The sequence below is a fragment of the Tyto alba genome, unplaced genomic scaffold (genome assembly GCF_018691265.1).
Source record: "Tyto alba isolate M040663 unplaced genomic scaffold, T.alba_DEE_v4.0 Super-Scaffold_3, whole genome shotgun sequence".
Classification (NCBI taxonomy): domain Eukaryota; kingdom Metazoa; phylum Chordata; class Aves; order Strigiformes; family Tytonidae; genus Tyto; species Tyto alba.
This window is the reverse complement of record NW_024881304.1, coordinates 3424779-3442492: the sequence shown is the minus strand read 5'-3', so window position 1 is coordinate 3442492 and position 17714 is coordinate 3424779. Positions and strand designations below refer to the sequence as shown.

Below are 17714 nucleotides of genomic sequence, written 5' to 3'. Positions count from 1 at the left end.
GCAAATCTTGTCTCGGCTCCATGGGGGGGGGGGGGGGGGGGGGGGGCTGGGGTGGGAGGCCCCCGTTAGCTGGGAGAGCTGGGAGCAAGTGCCGATACCCCACGGGGCTCCCTCTCCAGCAGCTCTGGGGCCTCCCATGCTTTCTCCTGGCTGAAACATCGCCTCTCTTCTCTGATGCAGGGTTCCTCTGTCTCCCCACAGGCCCCACAGAGGGGCTGGGGGGGGCTCCCCAGGGCTCAGCCCCATCCCATCGGGAGCCGTGGCAGCCCTGCCACCATGGAGCAACTCGCGACCTGCTGTCTTGTATGGCTTTTTATTCCTATGTGATTATACATCCCACTTCATATAGGGATTGAAGCCGTGCAATACGCCGGGGTCCTGCAGCGGACAACAGCCTCTGTGCCACAGGAGCCGGCCTCGGAGGAGCCACCAGAGCTATAGCCTGGGCTCTGTCCTGCATCCTGGGCTCCCCAGCCTTCTCGGGGGGCAGGTGAGGGGTGCCGAGCTGCTTTGGGGTGAGGCCAGCAGAAGCCCATGCCTTGCACTGCACCCCCTTGCAAGGGCAGCCCTGATTCTGCACCGCATTTGCTGTGGAGAGCCCTGGCAGCTGCGCTGGTGGGCTCGTCCCTGGGGAGAGCCCTGCTTGGCTTTCGCCCTCCACTATCCCAGGAGATGGCCGACAGCCTCCTGCAGCATCTGGGTGCAGGCACTGGAAGGAGGCGCTGCCGGCAGGACTGGGGAGGAAGAGGAGGAGGAAGAAGAGGAGAAAGGAGCTGGGGAACAGCCGCGGCAACAAGGGCTGCCCCAAGCACGATGCTCTTCAAAGTTTCTCAAGAGGCCTCAGCCGCTCTTTCAAGGTTTGCGTTAAATCTGTCACATTAGCGAAAATAGTGAAAATTACCCGGCTTGTGGAGGAGATGAAAGGCAGCCCCCTTCCAATCCCTCCATAAAGGAAGGGCCCCATTAACACCTAGTGAAATATTAGCCATTAATCAGGCTCCGTGCAAAATAAAACCATCCACATTTATCATTATTGGATCCTTAATGAAGTGATAATGGGAATGCTGGGGAGCTGTGATATTAATGTCTCCTAAGAGGCAAGAGCAGAGCCAAGAGCGGCAGCCAAGATTTTTAATTTACTGCCAAAAGCTCGTGCTGTTAATAACGCAGTTACTTCTCCTGGCCATTAGCACTGTTTGGCTACGAGCAGCAAGCTTAGGAGAGCAAACCAACCCTGAATGCACCCGGGCTTTGCTCGTCCCCTCCCTGCCCAGTGGCTGGGCGTGCTTTTCCCCGACGGCTGCCCGTGTCCCCTGCCCGTGTACGGGGACGTGGACAGGGAGCTGTTGGCCATCTCCACCCATCTCCCTCTTTCCTGGAGGCTGGCTGGTGCAGAGAGTTTTGCTTTTCCAATAAAAAGAGAAGGGACTGGGAGCATTAAAACCAAGCAGCTCTTACTGTCCTTGCTCTTTCTGCGCCTTGTCTCCTTAGGCACAAGCACCCCGGAGCCAGGATGGCACGGAGCTGGTCCCAGCATGGCCTGCAGACTGGGATCACTTGGTGTGACCACAGTCACACTCTGGGTTTCTTCCTTTGCCCGGGTACACTCATGTGATGCCAATTACCCATCCAGGACAGTGCGGGTAAGCTGCAAAGCCCTGCTCAGCTGTGGTGACTCACTCAAGTTCCTGAGGGGAAAGTCATTGCTCCTGGCAGGCTCCGACAACCCAGAAGCAAATCGTTACTTGGCAGGTAAGGGATGCTGTTGTGTCTGTAGATGCAACTGTTACCCCTTACAAATCCTTGCAAAACCCCACCTGTGTGGCCCAAATGCATGCTGGCTCATGCGTGGGGTCTTTTGCTGTCAGCGAAGGGACTGCAGGTCAGAGGGAATTGGCTTTGGGCTGGAGCAGTAACAGGCAATTCCATGCTGAGCATTGTCCAGAGGAATAAAATGATGCCTTGTTTGTTAGGGGTGCACACACTCCAAAGCTCCTTTCCTCCCTAGGCAGAAGATGCACAAGGTCCACCCAAGTGATCCCTCAGAAATGGAGCTTCGATCTATCCACGTAGAAGCATCAGAAGAGGAAAAGTGTTTCTGTAACCTGGGTGTCCTTGGTCAACCTTCCCCTGTCCTGTTACCTCATTAGAAATGAAGGGACAAGAACAAAAACAGTACAGGAAGGCCAAGCACACGTAGATGTGAAGCTCGCTTCAAACAGCTCCATCCTTTCAACAAACCTTTTATTAGCCTCCTCTCCTCCCCAACACAAACTCTTTTTAATCATTACTGAAAAGCCACTGTTTAGAAAGCAAGGACGCTGCCCGGGGTGCGTGCGGTAGGCATTTCCCAGGAGAAGCCAGCGAGCACTGGCCCAAGGTCTTCTGAACGTGACTGCGACGCCGCGCCAGCAGCGGCTCCGGGGACCAGGGTGGCCGGGCTGCGGGCGGAGCGCGAGGGAACGGCGGCCTGCGACAGGGTGCCCAGGCTGGCACGCCAGACCCGCTGCTGAAGATGCCAGTGACCCTTCTGCTAGGCACCCCCGCCCGAAACCAGTGTCACTCTGGATTTCACTGGAGCGGAATTGGACAGGAAGTGTTAACAACATTTTGGAGCCAGCTTCAGTCAGTCATCCTGGCCGCAGCCGGTACTTTTTGGCTGTATCGCCGCGCGTGTTAGTGCCCCTGTGGTGCTGGCATGCCGGGCATGGAGGAGGCGACCTGCCAGCGACCTCCGGAGAAAAACACACAGCACAAAGCACCTTCTCCTGCACAACCGCCACCTGACATTACGGGGGCACAGCGAGCTTTAGAACACTTGGCAGGTTTTCCCCAGCAGATCTCAAAGCTGTTTACCAGCGTGAGCAAGTTCAGGCATGTTACAGAAGACCTTCAGCCTCAGAGGACAAATGAGATGCGTGGATGAGTTTAAACCACCGGGGTAAAACCGGGATTTTGAAATCCCCAGGCTTGTGCCTTGACACTAGGCCTGGGCTGTGGCCCAGATAGTCCAGCTGCCAGTCTGGCATCGATACCGGGCCCCGTGATGGTCCTGCTGATATCCCTACTTGTTAGATATTGGCTTCAAAAGCAAAGCAGGAGGTGTCGCATCCTCCTCAAAAATCCACCCTCTGATCTATCCTGGAGCAGGGCGCAGAACGACTGTTCAGTGAGACACCACGACTCACTGTTGGCAGGAAGGTGTATTTATGTCACGAGATGAGATCAGCCACACAGAGTAGGTCTGTCTGTCTGGAAAGAGTCTGAGTCAAGTGTGTCCTATTAAATTAGGGCTGGATTTTCAAAGGAGCTCAGCTCCCACTTAGGCTGTGTAACAAACAGGCAGATCCTCAAAAGGACTCGGACGTGTTGGGTCATACTGGCTGCTGAGCTGAAGTCCTTTGAATATCCAGCCAAAAGCATCACCATGCCTGTTGCTACAGGCAGAGCCCTTCTGAATTCCAGCCCCACCATGGGCTCCACGTCCTGGGAAACCCAGCTCATCTCTGCTCTCCTACATATTGCACTGCAGTAGGTGACGAAACCGCAATAACCGCCGTGTCCTTATACATGCGGGGGAGCGGCTCCCTGTCAAAGCACGGCTCCGGCAGCTTTGCCCTTTGATCAGCTCAGCAGCATGGGTCAGGAGAGCTGAGCATGAAGGTTTCCTTGCCTTTTGTTCTGTGGAATTAGCAGAGTTAATCAGAGTGACAGCGACTTCTGCCTCGGCGCAGAAGAAAGGTCAGTGGCTCGGGCTGGATGCACGACTGTTTTCTAGGCAGCTGGAAAACAACACTGTGAAAGCTCATCGCGTACACGCTGCTGGCACGGAGGAGGCTCTCCTGACAGGCATCAGCAGGGAAGATGTCCCTGCGGAGGGCAGGAGGCTGGAGGAGGAGGACGACTCCACTCAGCTGGCTTCCCACTGCACCTCAATCGTCCCCTTCCTTACGCTGCACAGTGAAGGGATACCACCCTCTGTGGCACTGTGCACGGCTTTTGTGTCACGCGTCCACTATCAAATGCTTCTCTCGGCCAACGTGCTCCTCAGCCGCGCTGCTGGGCGTGCATCCTGCTGGGCTGGGGGTCTCTGTGTAGCCTCTGCTGTGGGAGGAGCTGCAGGGCACTGCGCTGGCACGTGGAGCGGGCACTGGGTGTCCCCTTCTCAGCACGTTCCCCCAGCACCTCCCTGCCTGCAGCCTGGCAGGCCTTGCTACTGCTTTTACATCCTTCAGTCACTGTAATGCACTTCTGTGAACGTGTAAAATCCCACTGCTGGGCTGCTCCTCCATTTCCCCACATCTTTTAACTATAGTTGAGGCAGTCGCAAGAGTGGCAGCTCTCAGGAGAAGTGTTAAATCCAGCCTCCGTGTCTGTAATGTGACCTCATACCTTCTTCTGATCCCAATTATAAGTGCTTGCTTTTGCTGTGGAAATTCACTCATGTGTCTAATTCGTGGATTCTTTCTGTCAAAGATATTAGCATCCTTGACAGCAAGTCCTAATTTATGTAGTTTACATTTGTCTGCAGTGTTGATGCCTTCATTTATCCCTGGTTCTAATTAAATGCATCTGGATATCTGCAGAGGGGAGCTCTCATGATCTCTCTGCGGCTCTAATTAAAACGGCTTGGATGTCCATGACATTGGTGCCCGTCAAGCCTGTCACCAGGAGGTGACGCCCACCCTGGAACCGGCTGAAGAACGTGTAGGAGTCGTTGTTGCTGAGAAAGGCCTCCACATCGAGGCCCTCCTGCAGTGCCTCAGCCACCAGCTCCGGGCTGCAGAAGGCCCCCGCCGCCTCCGTCGGCCCATCCTGCCCGTCTGTTCCCCCGCTGAGGAAGACGATGTCACACCTCCCTGGGGGGCTGCTGTCTTTCGTAGCCTGTGCCCTGTGCAGGCCCAGCCCCACGCGCAGGGCCAGCTCCTGGTTCCTCCCTCCCTTGCCGGTTCCCTGAAGCTGAACGGTGGTTTCTCCACCGGCCAGGATGCAGACCGGTCTTTCAGGCCTTAATCCTCGCAGGGTCTGTAGAAACTCCGCAATGTTCAAACCCGGGATCTCTAGCTCTGCTGCCAGCTGCAGGAGATTCCCCCTCGCTTCCTCACCCGGGGGCCCTTCTCCGAGGCCAGCGAAGCTCAGGCAGACCAGCCAGATCAGCTGGCAGTACAGCATCGCGACGCGGCCGACTTCCCCGCAGATTGCTGTGCTCAGAATCAGAGTTGTGTAGCCCAGGCCCTCGGCCTGGCGTTTGGCCTCGTCTAAAGCCAGCGTATTTGACCCGATGATGATGTTGCAAACGTTGGAGTAGTCTTCCGGAGCAGCGGGCTCTGTGGAAGAGCTGGACAGGACCATTTCCACTGACTTGGGCAGGTGGTGCAGCAGGTTGTATTTGGTGAGTATCTGAAGGCAGTCTTGGGCGCTGTGGGAGCTGGCAGCGGTGGGCCCACTCGCTATGATGTCCAAGGGATCACCAATCACATCAGAAAGGATGAGGCTCACCACCTACAAAAAGAAACGCCCACAGATTATTGCAGGAGGCAGAGACAGGTGACCATGCAACAGCCCTGGCACCAGCGCTGCTCTGAGTTACACTTGTGTCACCCCCATGCCAAAGCAGATGGAAACAGGGGCAGATCTTGGCCCATTTTTTTTTTTTACAGTCCTGTGAGTGTCACCTTGCCCTTCTCAAACCCACATATCTACACTGTCCTTTGACATCAGACAATCACACTGGAAGGTGTAACCCATGCTGCTGCGTTTGTCAGGCTAGTAAACTCGTGTGGGTTCAGCGGTGGCACATGCTGAGAACAGCCCTCAGGGGAGCCAAGGATCAGACCCAGCCTTGAAAGCACCGTGGCAGAGCACCAGCACGTTGGGAGTGCCTGCTGGGTGAGGGCTGGGGTCTGCTGAGAGTGGTGTGATGGGACAGATGATATTTGCTAAGTCCAAATTCCCCCTCTTCCACCTCTGCCTCACTGAGAGTTTGGGTCTTCAGTGAAATCTGAGCCACAGAGTCCCAAAACAGTGTGCAAAGGTTGTTCATTCAGTAAGGAGAAAAACCCTGCAGGCATGCTTAGGTCGGTTGACTAAACTCCTATTTCGAGGGCAGATGGGTGATCGCTGGGCAAGCAGGGCTTTCCCCTCGGTTACCTGTGCGGGATACGCGAGCCGGGCCAGCCCTCCACCCTTCAGCAAGGACAGAGTCTTCCGGACAATGTTCAGCTCCTGGATGGCAGCTCCTCGGGCAGCCAGCATCTTTGTGAGTTTCTCCTTCTCTTCAAGCAGGATGGGAGGGATGGGAGCAGGCAGTAGGGCTGATCCACCCCCTAGGATGCAAAAGAGACGGCAAGGATAGCAGGAAAAGGAGGACAGAAGGAAAGCAAGTTCAATGCCTTTCCTCTTCCATCGTCAGTGCGTGGAAGGAAGGCAGAGGCGATTGGGGAACTATGCTAACAGCTCTGGAGAATCCAGTCTTCTTCACCACTGGGTTTTAATCACTGCAGTCCCGCACTGCCTGCAATCAGCTACACTTCACCTGGGCAGTGTGAACCTTGCCGGACCAGGGTACTGCATGCCTGCAGTGTTGCAGGGATGAAAGAGAAGGGCCAGCAATTACTGCCCCCACTACATCAGGCTACTAGTGTGTCGTCACGCTGGTTTTCAAGGGCTACCTGGATGGGTAAGCAGGGAGCACGGCCTCCATAACTCACACGGCAGTCAGAGCTAAGCAGATAAAGACATTGCCTGCTTTTCTGTCTCCATTTATTCAGGACAGTGTGTAAAAACACCAGCTATGGCTGCAGCAAGACTGGAAACTGCTGAACTGCATTTATCTAGGCCTGGGAGGAAAGGAAAAGGGGAGAGAGTAACACAAAGAATAAAGCACACCCAGAGTCCAGGGTGATAGCCTCATTGATGGGAATCCTGTCTGATACAAGCAGGCATTGAAAATGCAGAAAAGAAGGCAAAGAAGAAAGGTTCTAATGGAAAAGTAAAATGGATGGAAAATGCAGAGCAGAAAGGAGCAAGATCTGAGCAAAGTGTGAACATGCACAGAAGTACAGCTGAAAGCTACTGTCAAAAGGCAAAGCCTGCTCAGAGATTTGAGACAAATCAGCATCAATAAAACATGATGAGCAAGAAAAACAAATGCAAATGCCTGTGTTTCAATCAATAGCCAGGGATCTAGCTGAGAGGCAGGAGCAGTTGGGGACCGGCTGCTGTGTGGGCGTGCACATGCACAGGGAGTCACAGCCACGGGGAGATCCTGTACAGGCTCCCTGAAGGGCTGGGGAGTCTCTTTGAGATCCTCGTAGCCAAAGGACAGGAGGAAACCCAAGGGAATCCCCAGCAAGTGCAGCTTGATGCCAGCCGCTTGGGTGTTTGCCTAACGGCACTATTTATTCTGTATCAGATCAGGCTCCAGCATCTACAGAGGAACAATCACTGAGCAGAGGAGACCAAGGGGTTTCTACAGAGCTGCTCCAAGCCCTTGCATGCTTTTGCCCTGTGACACCCACTCACCCAGCCAAACTCTAGGCTGGGGCAACGTCACTGCATCCCTCTCATGCACAATATCCACCTTCCTTACACAGTCCTGGGTCCGGGGATAGCCCCGGGGGCCCAGCAGCCTGCATGTGTGCAGGGCTGAGCCTGCAAGGCGTGCAGCTCACTGTGTTGGAACCTGGGGGCCTCATTTCCACTGGCCAGGAAGCAACAAAGCCCTGGGAAGAGTCAGTCCCAAATCTCATTTTAGAGACTCACACCCCTGCAGAGATTCGGAGCGTGCAAGTCCACCAAATGCTTGCCTCTCCAAGACTGAGGCCCCAAATGTAAGGAGGGAGCAGGAAGAAAGTGTCTCCTTGCCAAGGAGTGAGAGCAGCTGGCAGGCTGTGCCCAGAGGTGCCATCTCACAACGGTGGCACAACCACAGCACCCAGCCTGCGCCCCTCAGCCTCTCCCCAGTGCTGGGAGGCAGTGCGTCCACTGCAGCAGCAGGCAGCCCCATGCCCTCCCCTGCTGCATCCCTAGAGAAATGCTGGTAGGAGAAGGGAGAGGAAAAATCACAGAGGTGCAAGTATCAGTGCTGACAGGGCCGGCACAAGACAGCGCTCCCCGGCTGCGCAGCCACGTGTGGGCAGGCAGCTGGAGAGCCATCAGCAGAGCCCATTCCCTGGGATCCCCATGCTACCTGAGATGAGCACAAGGAGCAGGTCGTCAGCAGTCAGGCCCTCAACCAGCTCCTGGATGGCAACTGCTCCCTTCAGAGCCTCTTGGTCTGGGAGGTTGTTCTTGGCACCTTCAATGACCTGGATTTTGCTGTGTGGCTTCAGAAGCATCTCCCTGGTGAGGTAAGAGGGGCAATCACACCACTGACGTGCACCTACACAGGCAGCCAGGCTGTCACTCAGCAGGGAAACAGGCCTGGTGCACCAGAGGTGCACGGCGAGTGACGAGGACAGGGAGGTGGCCTTTGCTGAGTGCCTCTTCCCCAGGGCTGGGGAGGCAATGCATCCAGTGCAAGAGATGGGCTGTGTCACTGGTGCCACTGGGACACGATGGAGGTTGAAAACCAGGGTGGTGTGGTAGACCGGGTGGGCACCAGGGCAAGGGCAGCTGGAAAGGATTGAAGGGCTTCACAGCAACATCCCACAGAGGATAAATCTGGCAGCCTACCCCCCCCAAACTGTCTAGACTGCATTCCCCCTTACTGCATTCCTGCTCTCTGCAGGCTCTCCTGGATGCCTAGCGGCACACTGATGATCCCCCGAACGAGGTGGTCTCCCAGGATCTCCTCTGCTGCCGCGGCCATCCCCAGCACAGCTTTGCCAAAACCCACCAGGTACAGGTCCCTCTTCACTGGAAAGGTCCGGCCCTTCACCAGCAGCTGAGGGCACCCATCTCCCTGGAGCTTCACAGCTCTCCTCAGCATCGGAGCCGGCCGGACAGTGCCCACTGCTCCGCGGAAGAGGGACAGTACGTGCTCGCAGAGGGACATGCTGCGCAGGGCGGCCAGGCTGAGCCAACCTGCTCCGTGGGGTGGGCTTGGGCACGCTCTGCCCACACAGGCCAGGCCACGAGAGCTGGAGCAGCCAGCACTCTCCAACCTGCAAGGGAAAGAGAACATTTTCACTAGCAGAAGAGACAGGGCTGTCTCAGAGAGAGCAGGGAGGGCAAAACGTGAATCATGGAGCTCTAGCTCCTGTTTCCTCTAGATTAAGGTGCCATATCAACAGCATTTTCAAACCTCTCCCCAGGCAGGAGGGAGAGGAGGACAGTGTCACATTCAAACTACCTGTCAGCTTGTGGTCCCCCTGCATTCCCATCACCTCCCACAGGGAGGGTGAGCCCTGACAGCCAGCTTCTCCATCACTGTAGATTTGCCACTGGCAAGCCATCATTTCTATTTGCTCAGTGTTTGACACCTTTCCAAACTGTGGAAGCTTCCCTCTATCCTGGAGATAGCACGGTGTCTGGGTGGAACAGCTTTTCACTACATTAACTCCCTTCCTCATGCTAGCCAAATGCTGATCTCATTCTCTGGCTGTGCATTGCCCCATGTGTCCCTGCAGCATCAGGCATGGACTTAGGAGAAACAACAGGCTTGCTGGCTGCCTGATCCCTTGCTGCTGGTGGCCACAGAGAAACCAGTAATGAGGTTTCCCCACCAAACAGCAAATTAACATGAGGCTTCATTCACCTTTATTTTTCAGTCCTCTCATTATTCATTAAAATCACATTTAGAGGCCAAATAACACTTCAGATCAAGCAAGGTTGCCAGCCATGTCTGTGAGAGCCTATTTCAGCTAGTTTCTGCTGAGTATTAGCATTATATGCAACAGATCTGTGTGTGGACCGAAAGATCTCAACTGCTCAAGGGCAGACACTTGCCTTGACAGAAGAAAGGCAGCCCCTGCCAGCACCCATACATCTATTTCCTCCCAGCGTTTCTTCTTCCTTCTGTTAACTGGCAACAAGTTCACTGCTGGTTTCTCAGGATCAAAGATCCTTGTGATCTGCATTTCTCCGGCACATGGCAACTATGGTGCAGGCAATTAAAGGTGCCAGGAGGGCCACACACTCCATCACAGACCCATTCAAATTACCTGAGAGAGTTATTCCTCTCTCTAGTAAATGGATGTGTTTCAGTGCAAGGCCAGTGGCTGCCTGCTTCGGGGAGGGCTTACGAGTCCAGAGGTCTCTTTGTCCTAACACACCCATAGCATTGCAAGGTGTTAATCATTAAGCCAGACAAGCTTTCCAACAGCTCCACTGGTCTAAATCTCCCTTATTTTGCTGCAAGGACCCAAACACTCAGTGAAAACCTGAACACAGACACCTTCTCAGGCAATGAAATGGGTATACTCTGAAATCTATTGGACAAGGGAATTGCAGGTAAAACTATATGGAGAATCATAGGTTTGCCAGAGAAAAAAATCCAAGAAGCATTTAAGTTGGAAAAGACCTTTAAGATCATCAAATCTAACTAAATCATTCAACGCTTATGAGAATCAGATTTTAAAGGCAAAACCCAAGGCAGATAAACTACCTATCTATACTTTGGATATCAGCCAGAAGGACTGGCTTTTCAGTCACAAGGAGAGATAAGAATAAAAGATAGGGTGACCTGACCACTTTGTTACTAGTCTCTTTAAACTTCACGGCAGCTGATGCTGCCAGCAGTTCAAACCACTGAGCCTCAGCCCTCTTACAATGAGGGCCAGAGCAACCGTGCTAACACCGGTGAAGTCAGCTTTACACCTCTCAGGAACTGAGATTAGCATCTCGGTTCCCAGCAGGACTCTGATTCACCTGGCAGCACAGCACAATCAGAGGCAGGTGTTACAAAACAGAGGTGCATCACGCCCCAGGTCGCCTTGTCTGAGCTGCCATACAGGGTTTGCAGAAGTGGTCAGAGAAAAAGGCTTAAATGAAACCAGGGGAGTTTAAGAAAAAAAAAAGCCCCAAAGCTTTTAACAGGTTCTGTCTCTGCCTTGATGTTTCTGTGCACGGCTGACCCTGAAGACCAGGGGAATTGAGCACAACCAGACCTGCAACTGCGGCTCCTGTCACACGTGCCCTCCCATCAGCTCCGTTCAGCTCTGACTCCAGACACGACACAGCAGGCGCGAGTTGTTTAAAAGCAATCCTCTCCTACTGGAGCTGAAAAAAATAAATGCCAGCTTAATTCATCTGGCACTTGTGTACATACTGCTAATGCTTGCTCTGGAAAGCATTTCACTACAATAGCAGGCATGTAATCTGTTTTCTGCACTCTGAACTCAGATTATACTTTAACCATCGAGGCCTGATCCAGGGTCTGTTAAGTCAGCACGTGTCTTTCCATTGCTTCTAAGGATTTTAGGGCACGCTGCCTGACACTGATCTCAGTGCACAGGTGCAAACGCAGAGTAAGTCCGGTGTAAAATCCCCTTGCCGTCAGAGGTTATCCAACCTTACACCAACACACCAGAGAGCTGAATTTGGCACAGACCCATTAGCTTTGGAGGTCTCTGTGTGTAACTCTGCTCCTTGTCAGCTTTGATTAGACACGCAGGCTCACTGGAGGCTCCCCTTGGAATGGGGCTGTTGCTAATGATGCCACAAATCCATTTTTATGTAATTTATTTATACAGTCTCAGGCATTGGGAACTAAATGTCACCAGGGAACAGCTATAAATCCACTGTAGATATTAACAAATAATAAAACTCCTACTCGTTTTACCCAGGCTTTAAAAATAAGATCAAGGGAACTGAACGTCACCCCACACCAAGGCATAGGCAGCCTTGAAAAGAAAAATAATCCAAATGGCAGCTCACAGACTATCTCCACGGATGGTGGGTCTACAAATGATGGAACTGCCAGTTAACTGCTGTGTATTGCACGTGGGGAAATGACATACTCACATCCTTCCCTTTTCCTCTTTCCACTGCTGGCTGGGAAGAGTCTGGGCTGGGAGAAGGGGCTGATGTTGTGACTCATATTGCTTCACGCACTAACCTTTGTTCCCTAGTTTCTCAGGGAAATCACATAGGGATGAATGAGCCCTCTTCTATATGGATATAAGCTGACATGCTGTAGGCACTAGCGGGGCTCGGGTTTTGTGCCTTCCCTTTGTCCCTGCTCAGGATAATTTGGAGTTGGGGTATAGATAGTCTTTCTAAAAGTTTTCTAGAAGTTTGCACTAAGCTTTGGAGGAAAACAATACTAAGAATTGCCTGTTTCAAAGAGAGCAGGAATACTGTAAGTGGTTTAGATTAATCCCCTTTAAATTAAAACTTCCTCAGCTTTCATTGATGAATAATGTTCATCATCTACATACTTGTTTGCGTGCATTACCATTATAAGCTCTTTCTTCATAGGGCTCCCCTTAAGTCTGCAGAAATTTCCATTGTTAACTCCCACAACAAAAAGCAGCAAAAACCCAGCTCCTCATTTTCACCTTCTCTGGGAAAAAGGGAGGGAGAGGAGCTGGACTGTGATAAAATACAGGCAAAGTGCTCATTTGCATTATCTTCCATTAACTTTTTAATTAAAGCAATTCTGCAGGAAAGGAGCCAAAGTCAGAGGGAGACAGAAACAATCCAGCACTAGGGGCAGAAATGTGGTAAGCTGCCAGGTAAATTGGATGGTGGCATGAGACCAAAAGCGTGGACATAGGGGGCCATAGTGTGAGCCATAAACTTGGAGTCACACTGGGGAGGAAAACAGTGAACAAATGAGCCAGCCGTGCCCATCCATGGCAGGTACTTGAAAGACAGAAAAATATTCCCTTCTAGGAGCCAGTCTGCCATTGCTGGGCAGAGCTGAGCTATTCCAGGTGCTGCGGTTGGAGGTTTGTTCACAGGTTTGCATCATGGGCTTGTGGTTTTCTTGAAGTTGGGGCAATTGGGCTCGTTACAGGCCTACCCAATCACACATCCCGAGCATTTCAGGTGCTGCAAGATCGGAGGATACTGTATATTAATGCTCCGGAACAGCTAATTTAACTGAGAACTACACAGGCCCAAGTTAGTTCATTTTTAATGTCACCAGGACTTCTCTGGATTGCTGCCAGCGTGGCAGTGACTGGTGGCTGGCCCCTGTACAGGGTCAGCTCCAAAATCCCTGAGGGGCTTGCAAAAAACCTGAGATGGCATTGGATCAAACCTCGATTGTTCGAGGACAATTTTGAGCTCAAGCTCTAAAAGACAGATTACATCTTTGTTACAGCAGTAAACTGCCAGACACGGCAAGTTTTAGCAGTGCCTCTTGCTACTCGTTTTTCTTGCTACATGACTTTCTTCTGGCCTCTTGGTATGTAAATTACCGTTAGACTCACTGAGGCTTACTGCTTCCATTTTTCATGCATTACCATGGGAGTTTACCTATGAAGTACAACAGCGCAGAGATTTTACTGCCTTTAACTCCCATGTTCCCACTTACTGACACATCTTTTCTATCATTTGATATATCAACTTTAATTCGCCTGGTGAGCCCTGCTCAACCTCAAACTTGATGCTTCAGATGGTCCCAAGTGCATTACAAGAAAATTTTCCAGGAGATGCACTGAACCCAGGAGGAAAACAAAGCGATGAAGGTTTGTTCCAAGTGACTATTCTGGGACAATTAGATGGGGGATTTTTCAAGACTAATCTCTTTAAATGAAAATTTCAGAATTTGATTAATTTTTTAATCTGCACATGGATTTGCATAAAATTACTGCACTACCTCGTTCACATTTTGTAAAAGAGAAAATGTCTGCAGCTAGGATGGACCAAATCATCAACGGTTGGCTATGAAGGGTCCCGTACACAAGTGGGTGTGCAGGGATGTGCTGACTGTGGTGCTCCTGCATCCATAACTGAGAAAGAGGATGATGGTGGACAAAAGCAGTACCTTGAGACCAGAAAGCTGCACAGAGGGTTTGCCAGGCAGGCAAGGGAGAAAGTAGGATGGAGTCTGAATACCTTTGTTTCGAGAATATGCTGAACTCTTGGAAACCCAGGAGTCCTAATTTCCAATACATGGCTTTCTATATGTTTCTTGGAGAAGAAAAATGTTGCTCTCATGACTGATTTACTCACCAGGAAAGCGTCAACAGGGTCTCTTTGCCTTTGATGGGGAATGTAGCCTACGGCCAAACACAGGGATGATAAGTGTTCTGTTCAGCATTTTATATATATAGATCAGAATCATTAGTAAAAAACTTAACTGGATTTGACATATGCATCTTACTAGTTTTTCTAGGTCACACTCCCTTCACTCCCTATATACCTTTTGGAAATGATTTTCCCATGCACTGGGGATTTAAGGGAAGAAAAATTTTTCACTAAAAAATCCTTCTGTACCTCAATGCAGAACAGTACTACCCCGAAGCCAAGTCCATGCCAAGTTTACTTTCTTTCATGCTGTAATTTCTCAAACTTCCTATTCTGAGTCAACTTGCAATCAAAGTTGAGAGTCATTTAAAATACAGGGAAGGATCACAGTATTCTTCAGAAATTGAAAAGTTTCCAGCCTTGAGGACTGGAATAATAGAAAGGAGTCAAAATTCAGTACTGCAAAATACAAGGTCATGCTCTTTGGGATTAATAGCAAAAAATTCTGAGCTCCTCAGTTGGAAATAACATAAGAGGAAAAAGAGCCAAGAATATTAGTCAGTCACGGGATGACAATTATGGCTGCCCTCTAGGCTGAGACAAGAGGCTATGGGGAAAGCTGAAAGCAGCAGATGTAATCTACATTGACTTTAGTGAGGTTTTTGACATCATTCTTGTGAGCATGCTGAAGGAGTGTGGGCTGGGAAATCACACTGTTAGACTTGCTGAAAAACAACTTGACCACTGGGCTCAGAGGGTAGACATCAGTGGCTCAGGGTCCAGTTGACAGCTAGTAATCAACAGGGACTCTATTGGGGTTCACGTCACCCTAGAGCTTCTTTAGTGACCTGGAAGGCAGTGCAGAGCACCTAATTGGGGGAAAGTGCTGGAGGAAGAACTGTGATAAACTCAAGGTCAGGGCCAACAGAAACCTCATGATGCTCAGCAAGGAGAAGTATGAAGTTTTGCTGCTGGGGCAGGATCCCTGTGCATCAGAGTGGGCTAGGAACCAAGTGGTGCAACCAGCTAGCGAGAAACCTAATAGCAGTTACAACTGCTTGAAGGGTGGTTATAAAGACAGTGGAGATGAACCCTTCTTGGTAGTGGCAGAAAGTATAAGGAGCAATGGCCACAATTTGCAAGTCAGGATGTTCACGCTAGACATTAGCAAAAAGTTCTTTATAGAGAGGGTCGCACAGCACTGGATCAGGCCACTCAGAGAAGCTGTGGTCTCCATGCTAGGTGGTTTTCAGGATTGGGCTAGACAAAGCTGTGGCCAAGCTGATCTTGTGCTGGTCCTGCACTGAGCAGGAGGGTGGAGCTGGCAGCTCCAGAGGTCCCTTCTCCCCATACTTCTGGGATTTCATGTTGTAACAGCAAGGACAGGGTTCGATGCTCCAGAGCATCATGCTTAGATTCAAGAGATGAGATGATCAGATAAAGAGATGAGAAGTTGTAGGATAAAAGCTCTCCACACAAGCCTCCAGTCATAACTGTTACCCACAGAGAATCATCACTCCAGCAGAGTCCAAAAGAAATATATCCACCTGAGCAGTGCTGTTTCCAGAAGCATCTCTCTGGAATTCACGTCCACCCAAACTGAGCAAGCACAGGTCAGTCTTGTGCAGACTACGGTAGTATCTAATATGGAAATGCATGAGTAGAATGACTGCATATGATCAATATTACTCAAGCAACAATTAAACATTTTTTCCATTAACTAGTTTTGCAGGGGCATTATCCATAATTCCTACTTAATGTGACATTTTACTAGGAGATCCAATTATCCTGCCAGATAAATTCCAGCTTGGTATAAACTGACAAACTAAGTTCCAACGACTAGGAAGAAAGGCAGAAGAAAGAATAAAAAGGGAGTGACAAAATAACAAATCAACAACCCACAGTGTTACACAACTACAAAACTTAGCTAAGTGCTGTAGCTGTTTTGAAGTAAATTGTCTTAGGATGGTATTGGTGAGTCACCTTCAGGGCCCACATGAGATAATCCAGGTTTTGATCATATAATTTACCGCGTGTAAGAGGCATGTTGTTCTGCGCTTCTCTAAAATCTCTCATCACACAAAAATCAATCGTAGATTTTGAACTGACCTGCAATGGGGTAGCTGACCCTGAGCGCCTCAGAAGTAATGAAGGTATCTTTTGTTGAGTCTCTTGAGACTGCTGTGTGAAAATCTTCTGTTTCAGAGTAAAAATCAGTGAATCATTCTGATGAGCCAATCCCACCACAGCATGAGAGGGTGAATCGGGTTAGATGTCTAAACCTGTAATGGTGAACTCTAGTAAGCAAACTGTAAGAGCAAGTAATCTCAGAAGAGGCTTTTGGTTCACTAAATCGTACATTCACATAAAATAACTAAGCATGTTTGAATGACATGCAGGCAGACCTTTGACAAGTTCCTGGACTTACTGTTGTTTGACCACAGGAGGGCAATATTATTCTCAAAGCAAAATCAAACTATTCTGGAGACTGTGAAAGGAAAATGCAATTAACATTTATGATGGCATTTATGTATGTTGTGGGTTGTTTTTTTTTTTTCTTTTGATTCTGGGGGACCGAAATGATCTGTTGGTTTTCTAAAATTAAAATAGCAGGGTGCGGGAAATCTTTAGGGGCGTGTGTGTGTGCAGACTCTCAGAGCTACCGTTGTACTCCAGGAGTAACTTTAAGGTTAAAGAGGTGTACAAAAACACGAACACAGAGCCTGACACCAAGATTCACGATAGAAAAAAGTGCCGAGGTGCCTGTATTAGAGCCCCAGCCTCCAAAGCCAAGACGTCTTTCTTAAATGTTAAGTCTGTGCTGCTCGTCTTTATCTGACGTCTGATGCGGCGTAAGGCCGTAGTACTGCAGCATTTTCGAAGAATAAAAAATACTGGGATACTAAAGTGTCTAATAATTGAACTGAAAGTAGAGGGGGGAAAAAAAAAAAAAAGAACGAGGCGGCGATCACTGTGTATTTCAGCGGGTGCAGATACCTGCGGGACACGGCCGCCCCGAGCAGACCCTGCGGAGGGACCCCCCCCCCCGCCTCCTCACCCCCGGCCGGGCCCGCCGAGCGGCCGCCGCAGGACACACCACCGCCTCCAACGCCGCTCTCTCGCTAGTTACGGCGGAAAATACGCAAAAATATGTTAAATTCCGCCTCGGGCGCATTGAGCGCCGGCCGGGGTGGGGCGGGTGGGGGGGTTGGGGGCGGGAGGAGGTGAGCGTGGAGCGCGCAGGCCCGGCGGCGCGAGCGCGGCTTCCCCTCACGTCCCACGAGGCGGCTGCAGGCCCGCCCAGCACCGGAAGTGACGCCCCTCCCAGCAGCGCGAAGTCGTTGCCCGCTCTACGGGATGACGTCACGCCCCCAACCCGACTTTCACTCTTCCCTCCCCTCCTCAAACCCCTCCGCGGGGCGCGGGGCGCGGGGCGGGTGGGCAATGACGGCCTAGCCCGACCCTGCTCCGGGTCGCCCCTTCCCACCTCGGGCCCCGCGCGGGGCGAGGATGCCGGCAGTCACGCCGGGGTGAGGGCGGGCAGGCCTTCTTGCCACGCTCAATATGGCCGCCCGGCACGGGACTGCGGCCTCCCCCGTCCCAGCGGGCCGTGCGCACGCCCCGCCCCCCGC

General features: G+C 51.3%; 1 protein-coding gene across 3 annotated transcripts; it reads right to left on the bottom strand.

Annotated features, from left to right (window-relative positions):
• Positions 1-1117: 1117 nt before the first annotated feature.
• On the bottom strand, positions 1118-17657 carry GLYCTK (glycerate kinase). 3 transcript variants are annotated; one of them, XM_033002048.2, is made up of 8 exons: positions 17570-17657; positions 16192-16364; positions 14068-14114; positions 11052-11163; positions 8712-9107; positions 8192-8343; positions 6151-6326; positions 1118-5502 (listed from the first exon to the last, which is right to left on the bottom strand). In XM_033002048.2, the coding sequence occupies exons 5-8, from the start codon at positions 8996-8998 to the stop codon at positions 4597-4599; spliced, it is 1521 nt and encodes a 506-aa protein (XP_032857939.1). In that variant the 5' UTR covers positions 8999-9107; positions 11052-11163; positions 14068-14114; positions 16192-16364; positions 17570-17657; the 3' UTR covers positions 1118-4596. The 3 variants fall into 3 exon arrangements, with proteins under 3 accessions (XP_032857939.1, XP_042655645.1, XP_042655646.1); XM_042799711.1 differs by lacking the exon at positions 17570-17657 and adding an exon at positions 17080-17393; XM_042799712.1 differs by lacking the exons at positions 11052-11163; positions 17570-17657 and adding an exon at positions 17080-17393.
• Positions 17658-17714: the final 57 nt, after the last annotated feature.

What these genes read in the sequence shown, in the direction of transcription:
- GLYCTK (XM_033002048.2), bottom strand. Translation starts at nt 8,998, where the DNA reads ATGTCCCTCTGCGAGCACGTACTGTCCCTCTTCCGCGGAGCAGTGGGC. An exon ending in CTGCAGAGAGCAGGAATGCA is followed by an intron (nt 8,344 to 8,711) that starts GTAAGGGGGAAT and finishes TTACCTCACCAG; the next exon opens with GGAGATGCTTCTGAAGCCAC. An exon ending in GGCTCGCGTATCCCGCACAG is followed by an intron (nt 5,503 to 6,150) that starts GTAACCGAGGGG and finishes TTCTTTTTGTAG; the next exon opens with GTGGTGAGCCTCATCCTTTC.